A 10,947-nucleotide genomic window follows, 5' to 3' on the forward strand; every position below is an offset into this window, starting at 1 on the left:
GCTATATAAGGAGTAGAGAGTGTCACAGAGAATTATGTAAAAAGAAAAGGTTAGAGGCAGCGGAAAAATTAACGGCAGAAATAAAGGCAATAAGATCGGGCACGGAAGCATGGAAAATAATAAATAAATACAGAAAAAAAAGGATAAGGATAAGGAACGATATACCAATAGAAAGATGAAAAACACATTTTATGAACTTGCTAGGTGGAAAAGACACGTCGAAGATGATGCAGAACAGGAACTAACAGTGGAAGAAATAACCGAACAAACACGAAACTTAAAAACACAAAAAGCCACAGGAGCCACCCAAATTATTTAAACATCCACTACCACAGAAAGACGTCGAAGCTAACACACGCCTCCAATATTATTCACAACCAATAGGAAGACACACACCCGCCACTTACATTTCACATGAACCAAACAGTAGATAGACTAAACTTATGAAACCACCGAGACAGCAATTACGAGAGAGTTCTAAAATCTCACGAAAACAGGACAATCGTCATGACCAGACTATCATCCAGAACCCACCATCAACTCAGCGCAGGAGACAGTCACGCATCGGAACTTGTAGTTCAACCATAACCAGCCCTAGCTCTATTAATTTAGAGTAGGCCGCATTCCCGCAACATTGCCGCATCTGCGTAAACGGGCCTTACAACCCCGCGAAACTCGCACCGCGTGAGTTACAGTGTTCGGGACGCAACAAGCCTAATTTAACGAAATTAGGCGACGGCTCTTAAGACTTGGCTGACAATGGGCCTAAGGACTTCACGTGGTCCGCACACGTTGCGAGTCTCAGGCCCTAGCGAGGGGCCATAAACGGCCGATGGGGTCATCAGCGCGCGGGTGGACCCCACGTACCTCACCATGGAAGAGAGGGTTTCCTTCACTACCGTATTCGTTTGGGGGAATCTTCCCTTCCTTCGAGGTAATCGCAGAACGGCCTTGGTCAAATCAGCCAATTATATTTATAATTATATTAATAATATTTGGCTGATAGAATGATCTTAGGAAAATCGAGGAACATGAGTTCCCTTTCAATCGTCAAAGAATTGAGTTCTCTAATCGAATCGTCGAAGAGTCGAGTTCCAATCGAGTTGTCAGGCAGTTCAAATCGAATCGACAACGAAATCAGTTCTCTACGAAACGCCGAATAGAGAATTTTAGAGTCTACTTATCGAGATCATCGAAAGTTTAAATAAAAATTTTGTAAAATATTATGATCCACCCGAGGTACTATGCATCGATGAATCACTAATCCCATTCCGCGGGCGAATCATATTCAGGCAGTATTTGAAGCAGACAATACACAAATATGGCATAAAAATATTTAAGTTGTGCTGTAAGCATGGATTCACATACAATTTTCATATCTACGCTGGAAAGACTCTTGACAAGAAAAACACAACACCAATAAATATTGTAATGTGTTTATTTAACACTTTATTTCATAAAGGTCATACGTTGTATACTGATAATTGGTACACCAGTGTAGATTTGGCAAATAAGCTGATAGACAAAAATACACATCTGATTAGTACACTTCGAACACATCGTGAAAGAAATCCATACGAAGTAATAAGTAGTAAATTGAAATTCAGAGAAATTATCGCCAAAGAAAATAATAATGGTATTACAGTGCTGAAGTGGAAAAACAAGAGAGACGGTTTGGTCCTGTCGACAAAACATTCAAGCGAAATGATAAATGTGATAACAAAAAGAGGATTTTGCCGCAAACCCAAAATTATAGCTGAATATAATAAGGCAAAGACCTTTATTGACTTGTAGGACCAAATAAGTGCATATAGCAGTCATTTGAGAAGAATTCTAAAGTGGTATAAAAAATTAGCTTTTGAGGGACGCGCATAAAGTCCGCAGATATTGTTCAGGATGTTACAATAAAAATGCAAACCTATTAAGACGCAAGACAGCCAAAAATTTGACGAAAAAAGTCGTGACTTTTTGCAATACATGTAAATCTAACAAGGAGAGTTGCAAGTCTTCGGGTCACCGATTTAATTGAAACTTTGTAGGATTGTAAATTTCGTCATGCAGTCCAAGGATATATACCATTATACCCGCCACCACTCAATACTTTTTGAAATATTTACAATTAAAGTTTTAAAGTTTTATTACTTCTTTAACTACAGATTTATTTCCCAAGATTTTGAAATGGTGTTGTGGCCTAACAGTAACACCCGAAAGTTCCCACTTTTTGCCTAGACCTACGAGGGTGACGGACGTGCCGCCCAATCCTCCTCCGCAGTCAAAGCAAACCTAGAACGCATACCTGCTGTGTACCAAGGGTGAAAACGCTTTCTATAGTGCAGTTCTATAACGTTCCATAGTGCAGTGACGAAATATCAAAATAGATATCACATCAAATACACAAGGGTCTAATCCCTTGCAAACAGTGCAAAACAAATCAGAAGAAACGCCATGGATAAATGAAAATAGCAGAATCGATAACATCGATGAAGTTTTGAGAAAAATAAAAGAAAAAGGATTAATACGGAAGTGCATGAATAAAATAAATGCACAAATAGAAAACACATCCAACATAAAAAGCACGAAAACTCTAAAAGCCGTGCCAAGGTTAATCGCTAAAGAAAAGTACAACAGTACAACCATCGCAGTCGCTAAATATGGCGCCAACAAATAAATCAGCCCTTACTAAGTAGACAGCAGAAGAAAACGGAAAACCAGCACAATACGATTATTTACTGAAAATCATATAAAAATTAAATAAAACAGTGGAATATCTGTCCAAACAACTGGAAGAGGAGAGAGAGAAGAATAACAGTGGAAATTCCCATCCTTCGCCACCCAGCCAAGCCGAGCCGCCGACCCAGGTAACGAGGACCCCAAAAAAACCCTTCGACCCCGGAGGAAAACAGCAACAACGGAAGACAAGGATTCATGGACAAAAGTCGGGTCAACCAAAAGACCTCGGCCCCATCCAGCCAAGCCAGGAGCCCAGCGGCCTGCAGCAGTACGAGCCTTCACCAGCAACCCCGAAGGATGGAAACACCTCCTCCACCATCGGCGAAGAAAATTAGAACAATCAACACGGACGGGCATCACAACGTACCGAAAACTACTGATAAGCAGATAAGAGGCACAAGGCCTCCCCCCATAACGGTAATCGATACGCCGACGAAAACGACAATTGAAATAGTCTCTAATGCGATTCGTGAGTTTTACACAGAAAAAATCACGAATGACAAGCACCTCTTACACGTTGATTCGATCTCCGCGCACGATAAAGTTCTTTGCCTATTCCCCAAAAGTAACGAGGAACACGTCGATGTTACTAAAGAATCTCGACGGTGACTTTGAGCCGGAAATCGTCCTCAACATCTCCGCGCAAGAAACATCCCCGATATTAAATTTCAAACCGTTAAGAAATTCGAAACGCGGAAATCTATTCAAGAAGGGAGAAAACTGCCAATTTACATAGTTCGGCTGTCTCCTAGCAGCAAAATAGATAATTTAAAACAAATTGAGATCGTACTTCATTCCCTGATACACTGGGAAAAAGTAATTAAAAAAGGTCGAGACCAGTGCAAGAGGTGCCAACGAATTGGTCGCATCGCACTGAATTGTAATTTAGAATACCGATGTGTAAAATGCAATCTCCAACACAATCCAGGAGGGTGCACGAGAACAGACAAGACAGTCGACAAACCTTTCTGCGTTAATTGCAAAAGCTTTGGGCATCCCGCTTCCTACAGAGGATGCCCAAAGCTTCAAGAAATGAAGCAACAGATAGATACACGCAAAGAAATGATCAAAGCGGAAAGGGAACGGAAACAACAAATCGCGAATAAGACCATCAATCCGGCTATTTCCTACAGCGCGATTCTCTCGGGCAAACATGTACATACGCATACAGAAACGAATCAAATCGCTAACGTGGTCGCAACAAACCGACGCGAGTCACACCGACTGACACGTTCAATGCAACGCTACTCGGAGAAGATTGTCTCAACGACCGCAAGCCAGACATGGTGTTGCTTTGTGAGACTAAATTAAACGCCAGATACAGAATTGTATTCGAAAATTACAATTTTGTGCGAAATGATAGACCTAATGCTAAACAAGCTGGAGGAACGGGCATCGTCATACGTAAAGACATTAAATTTAGACACATTTGCTTACACCACGAAACGACAGGCAAAAGCTTCGTTATATCAAAATCAACAGTTATAGAAATAAAGCTTCAAGGCGCGGCTAAGCTATTCGTAATCGCAGGGTACGCGGCACTCAATGGTAACAAAGAGTTTATGGCAGAGTTTAAATCGCTATTCAGACAGCTTGAATTATATAGAGTCAATAATTATTATATCTTAGCCGGTGACCTGAACGCGAAATATCACTCCTGGGGTAATGCCACAAACAATAGCAGAGGGACAAAACTGAACGTGTGGGCCCTCAAAGGGCTAAGCTATTCATAATCGCAGGGTACGCGGCGCTCAATGGTAACAAAGAGTTTATGGCAGAGTTTAAATCGCTATTCAGGCAGCTTCAATTATATAGAGTCAATAATTATTATATCTTAGCCGGTGACCTGAACGCGAAACATCACTCCTGGGGTAATGCCACAAACAATAGCAGAGGGACAAAACTGAACGTGTGGGCCCTCAAAAACTATACCCCCATCCATAGGACAGCAGTACCATCCTATCCGAAAAGCGGGGCCTTCATAGACCTCTGCTTAGCGGATGGTCGCATTGCATTTCACAACACACCCAGCCACCACACCCTAGACTCGTTCGAATATGATAGCGACCATCGAGCAGTGTTGATGGAAATATCGATACCCTCGATGGGTACGCTAGAAACAGACGAATCAGTCATCCCGGACCTATTCAACTTCTATAAAGCTGACTGGACGAAATTTACAAAATACCTGACCGATATCCCGGACGTACCAAACAACAGAAATTTAAGAATAGAAAAAATAGACGATTTCCTGGACAAACTGAACACCGACATAAACAGAGCCATAGAGATTGTACGATTCCTCGTGTAAAAAAACAGTAACACAACGGATAAATACGTTACTCCGCGCATTAAACAGTTACGCGCACAGAAAAGTCTCATATTCACGCGACTGAACAGACTCACGAGACTCGAATCGTACTCGAGCAGAAACGATACTTTAACCGTTAGAGTGCTACGCGCGCAAAACTGATCCGATAGTTTGTGTCGAAAATTGCGGCGCGGCGCAAAACTGCTGCGCAGGGCAGTGTGTTTTTGGTGCTCCGTGAGAGTAAACGTATTCTAATCTCGCGCATAATTTGTTACTAGAGTGCATTCTTATACTTTTAAAAATAATTTTTTACCGTTATTATATATTATTTAGCAAAAATAACCATGTCATGTGCTTTTACTTCGGACGATGATTCGATCTCTAGTGATTATGTGGAGAGTGAAACAACGGATTCAAACAGTGATGATAACAGTATTATAGTGCATCGAAAAAAACGATTGAGGATTCAAAATGAGTCTTCTACTTCAAATTCATCTTCAGAAACAGATGAAACACCAACTTTCGCCAATATTCCTCCGACAAAAGTGTTTTCTAAAGCAACAAATAATTTTTTCGAGACTTCTGGACCTAGACGGGCGCCTCCTTCTGATGCCACACCCATAACCTATTTCAATTTATTTTTTACTATGTCATTGCTCAAAACCATCGTAAAGGAAACGAATCAAAATGTTACCCAGTTTTTGGCTTCACATGCAGCTCCTGCAAATTCTCGAGCAAAAAAGTGGACACCGACAACAGTACACGAAATAAAAGCCTTTATTGCAGTCTTAATCGAAATGGGGATTACGAGAAGGCCAACAGTTTATAGTTATTGGATAAAAAATTCCCGATATATACCATGGTTTGGAAAAATGTTTTCAAGGGATAGATTTCAGCTGATTTTGAAGTTTTTTCACTTGGTTGACAATAGGTTATTATTTGAACCAGGCCATCCAAATTATGACCCGTGTGGCAGGTTTGATGTGCTTGTCAAACACGCAAACACTGTATTTCAGCGACATTACATACCGAACCAACAATTGTCTATCGATGAGTCGTTAGTTGGTACTCACTGCCACTCTGCCATAAAACAATACATCCCAAACAAGAAACATCATAAATGGGGGATCAAATTTTGGATGCTTTGCGATTCGGTTTCTAAATATTGATTGGGCTTTTCTGCTACAAAGGAGCTAAAAGCACAGACGACAGAGATTCACTAGAAAAATATGGTCTTGGATTTGCAGTAGTGCAAAAATTGCTTTGAATTGGAAATTATCTAAACAAAGGTTACCATTTGTTTACAGACAATTTTTACACAAGCTTACGCCTGGCCAAATCCCTTTTGAAACAGAATACATACCTAACTGGAACAATAAGACGCAATCGAAAAGAGATTCCTCCAGAAGCTAAGAAAGCAACCGTAGGGGAAGCCAAATACCTAGCACATAAAGATATTTTGATGTGTTCTTTCAGAGACAAAAAGTCCAAAACAAACCCAGTCATATTGATCTCATCCAATGCAGATACTGAGAATGTGACGATCAAGAAAAAGAAAGGGAATTTTGAATACGAAAAGGTGAAACCGAGCGTGATTGATGACTACAATAAATACATGGGAGGTGTGGATGAGTCGGACAAAATGTTATATGTGTATTTGGACGAGCGAAGAACCCTAAAATATTGGAAGAAAGTAGTATTCAATTTATTTGGAAGAATGGTGCTGAACTCTTATATTTTATATGTCTCAAACACTACTGAAAAACAAATTACTCGGCTCCAATTCACATCGAAGATTATCGAAGATATCGAAAAGGAGCGGATGAATCATAAAAATAGCGTGTCAACACAACCATCTTCATCAACCAAAAGATTTGCTCTGGAAAAATTACCAGGACGTAGCTTACGCCAGTGCGTGGTGTGTAGAAAAATAGGGAGTGTAAAGCGATCCCGACTTATTTGCGCCCGCTGTAAGAAAGGCCTACATGCTGTTTGTGCGGCAAAGCATACTTGTTGAGATATTTTTCTTTATTATTTTTATTTCCAAAAACGAAAAAATTAAGACAATAATATTGATATGTTATGTTTATTATTTTATTCATGTCAAAGAACATTTTTCCTTTATAATAAAAAAAGAATAATAATAATTAAATCATATTTGTCTAAATTAGAGTGTTTTATTTGACACCATTATTCTTTCCTTTAAAATAATCAAAATAGGCATAGCACTTTTCATACATATTTACAAAAATTGCTTAGCACTAAAACGGTTAATAGCATCGCTTAAAGCCTCTCTCAAAGACACTAGATACGAGCTTAAAAAAGCATTCCATGCATCGGTGAACGGTTTCTGGAATGTGAAGATTTCAAAAATATCTCCGCGTCAACATTCGAAGTTTTTCCCCGCGATCAGTAGTATATTTCGACTGAAAGAGGCAAGCACCATAGGAACCTTAAAAATTCCTACGACGAATGCATGCCTCCTTCGAAATTCAAATGTACGATTCGACACTCGTCAGACGGACGCACGACGAAGCATCCTCGTAACGGAGACTGAAGACAAATTAAATGTTCTTAGTAGGCACTTTGAATCGATGCATACTCAAAACTTGCACATGGGTAAAGAACAGCTTTTCCATATAATCGGACAAAAAATCGATGGATTTAAACAGGAAATCCTGAAAGACCGACTGAACGACAAGACAATATGCACATTCGACGAAGACAACCCAGTGGACAGCCCAAAGGACGAACGCGTACCCAAAGACTATTTTACGTCATTTACAGAATTGAAACTAACATTCAAAAAACTCAATAACAAAAAATCCTCCAATTTCGACAACATTCCCAATATTGCTTTGTGGCGGCTAAGATTCCGCCACTACGCTCATGCGAAAGGAGCAGGGACATTAGGGTCGCGAGTGCACCGGGTACGTCCCAGCAACACAGCAGCAGTCGCTGCCGGTCAACAGGCATTGTCCCGCGGATGGCATTGGCTATCGTCAATGTCATGCCGGGGATTAGCCTGGGATCAGGCAGCGATGTTGCAGACCAACGGTCGTTTTAACTTACGACCTCCCTGGGCGGTCAGCACGACTTTCCCGCGCGAGGGTGGTTCCCGCGGAAACTTAGTTTTTCCCGCGCGCGGGTTGGCGGGTTTTTTTTTACCCCTTCCACGAACACTCGACCGCTTTAAAAGCTCTGGAGTCAGAGGACGAAAGGACAGTTGGAAACCGTCTACAACGCCGTGACGATTGTCCCGACGACCGCGACGAGCGCCGACACTTGTTGCGACCCACTTCAGCTTTAAAAAACCTCCCGCTGCAATATATATTTAACCCTTAGAGTGCTATGGACGCATATATGCGTCTGGCGAAAGCTATCGGTGTGGACTAAGGACACATATATGCGTTTTCTGTTAAGTGTCCGGCATGGACTAAGGACGCATATATGCGTTTGTCAATTTTTTCGAGCACCTACGCAGAAGTAATACCATTATGCGTATGCGAGATAAATATAAATGCATTTCTTAGCAATGGCAGTAAACAAATGCCAATGTCTCGTTATAACAGTTGTTTACCTGTTTCGCGGACAGTCGCATCTGTTTCGCGAACCGAGGCAAATCTTGTTACTCGTAAGAGTTGTGATCGTAGTAGCAGTATAATATATTACGATAATGCCCTATATAATCTATTTCATTATCTTTTACTCGTGACACCCTTAAAAATGGCAAATAATATTGAAGAATATTTTACAAGAGACGACAGCGAAATAGAAGATTACGATTCAGGCGATTTGATGAATGACGTGTACCAGTTCGATCCACCATCGTCAGACAGTGAAGAATTGATCGATCGAAGAAGAATAAATAGGAAACGGCCCAGAAAACTAAGTACATCTTCAGAAGAGGAAACTTCAGAAGTACCTGCAAATATCGAGACCTCTCACCAAACGGGAATATTATTGTGGTCAAAAACGAATTTAGGGCCTAAACTACATATCTTTGACGAACAAAATGCTGGAGTAAAAGGAAATCTGAATCCAGAATCAACACCCTTAGATGCCTTTCAAATGATATTTTCGGAAGAATTAGTCGCTCAAATTACCGAGCAGACAAATAATTATTTCAAATGCGTACAACAGTGTACAGCATATAAAAAGAATTCCCATTTGACGAATTGGAAGGATGCTTCGGTCCCTGAAATGTACGTATTTTTATGCATTTCAATGCTAATGCCACGTTCGAAGAAACTGTCTTTGAGAGAATATTGGTCTATGGACGAACTGTTGAAAAGCAATATTTTCCGGAAAATAATGGCTCGAGATCGATACATGGTATTATTACAAATGTTGCACTTCAACGATAACAATACAGCAAGTGACGATCCTTTAGCAAAAATACGGCCAGTAATAGATAAATTAAAGGTTTCCTTTTCGCAGTCATTTGCACCTTACAAAAATGTATGCATCGACGAAGGTCTTTTGCTGTACAAGAACAGATGTTAATTTAAACAGTGTATACTATCCAAGAGAAGTAGGATCGGAATTAAACTATTTCTCATTTGCGACTGTAAAACTAATTATGCGTTGGACTTCATAATTTATACTGGGCAAAAAAACAAACATTAGTAGAAGTAACACAGCCATGGGAATCTCTGATGTTGCGATGACGCTGCTTCAGCCATATCTTGGAAAGGGCCATACACTAATTACGGATAATTGGTACACGAGTCCACGTTTATATACATTATTACACGAAAACAAAACCAACGCGTCTGGAACCGTTCGTAAAAATATAAGAGAAATGCCCCAGATGGAAGAAAAGTTGAAGAGAGGAGAAATGTGCTACCGATCGACTGACATTTTATTGGCAATGAAATGACATGATAAAAAGGAGGTTTGGATGTTGTCTTCCGCACATGTAGCTGCATTGATTGAAACTGAGAAGAGGGATTATCGTACAGGATTATATAAGAAGAAACCATCGTGTATTGCAGACTATAATTCCAACATGGGTACTGTACATAGAGTTGATATGATTTTGAGTACACTTAATTCGCTAAGGAAAACTATAAAGTGGTACAAAAAATTATTTTTCCACTTGTTAGATTTAGCTGTATATAATGCATATATTTTATACCAAAAATCGACTGCATCCAAACAAAAATTTAGTGAGTTTCATTTAGCTTTGATAAGAGACATTTTAAGAAAATATTTCCAACGGAGAAGCATGGTAGGAGGAGGAGAGAGAAAATCTGAGGATTTACCGTTTACTGCGCTTTGAATAGTTCATCAACAGAGTTCAGTCTAGCGAAAAAGTATTCCGTCCACAGCGATCGTCAGCGCTGGCCGCGCGCCGTCCGTACGGACCACATAGGCCGCGAGTATTCAGCACTCTAAGGGTTAATCACGCGATAATATTCAACAATTGCCTGAACAGGATGTATTTTCCTACCGCCTGGAAGACGGCAAAATTAATAACGATAAAAAAGTAAGTAAACGAAGATCTGACGACGCGAATGGCATTACCACGGAGACGCAATTCGGGTTCAGGTACCAACACTCCACGATACACGCGATTTCCAAATTCACGTCGGACATTTGTTGGACGAGAAATGCCGACGAATGCGTAGGCGCGGTTCTTGTAGACTTGGAGAAATCTTTTGACACGGTGTGGCTGGACGGCCTCTTCTTCAAACTCCTGAAAAAGAACTTTCTGCCGCATCTTGTCAAAATGATCTGGGACATGCTGCATGGCAAAATATTTATCGTCACGGAAAACAATTACTCGCCCACGAAAATCTTCGCGATTGGGAATGCCTCGCAACGAGGCACAGTCAATTCCTCCATCTTGTTCAGTACTTACAAAAGCGATCTACTCCGCATGTACGACCTAAATAACGACC

General features: G+C 40.5%; 1 protein-coding gene and 2 pseudogenes across 1 annotated transcript in view; all 3 read left to right on the forward strand.

Moving 5' to 3' along the window:
- Nucleotides 1-1,875, forward strand: part of LOC108552715 (uncharacterized) — a 5,488-nt gene extending 3,613 nt beyond the window's left edge. The window contains 1 exon segment of the mRNA XM_017907372.1: nucleotides 1,174-1,875. Within this exon segment, the coding sequence (XP_017762861.1) occupies nucleotides 1,174-1,875 (702 nt within the window).
- A 3,510-nt stretch (nucleotides 1,876-5,385) lies between these two features.
- On the forward strand, nucleotides 5,386-8,437 carry LOC108552716 (piggyBac transposable element-derived protein 4-like; annotated as a pseudogene).
- Nucleotides 8,438-8,767: 330 nt separating this feature from the next.
- Nucleotides 8,768-10,325, forward strand: LOC108552717 (piggyBac transposable element-derived protein 4-like; annotated as a pseudogene).
- Nucleotides 10,326-10,947: the final 622 nt, after the last annotated feature.

The sequence above is a fragment of the Eufriesea mexicana genome, unplaced genomic scaffold (assembly GCF_001483705.2).
Source record: "Eufriesea mexicana isolate 0111107269 unplaced genomic scaffold, ASM148370v2 scaffold7871, whole genome shotgun sequence".
NCBI classification, from domain to species: Eukaryota; Metazoa; Arthropoda; class Insecta; order Hymenoptera; family Apidae; genus Eufriesea; species Eufriesea mexicana.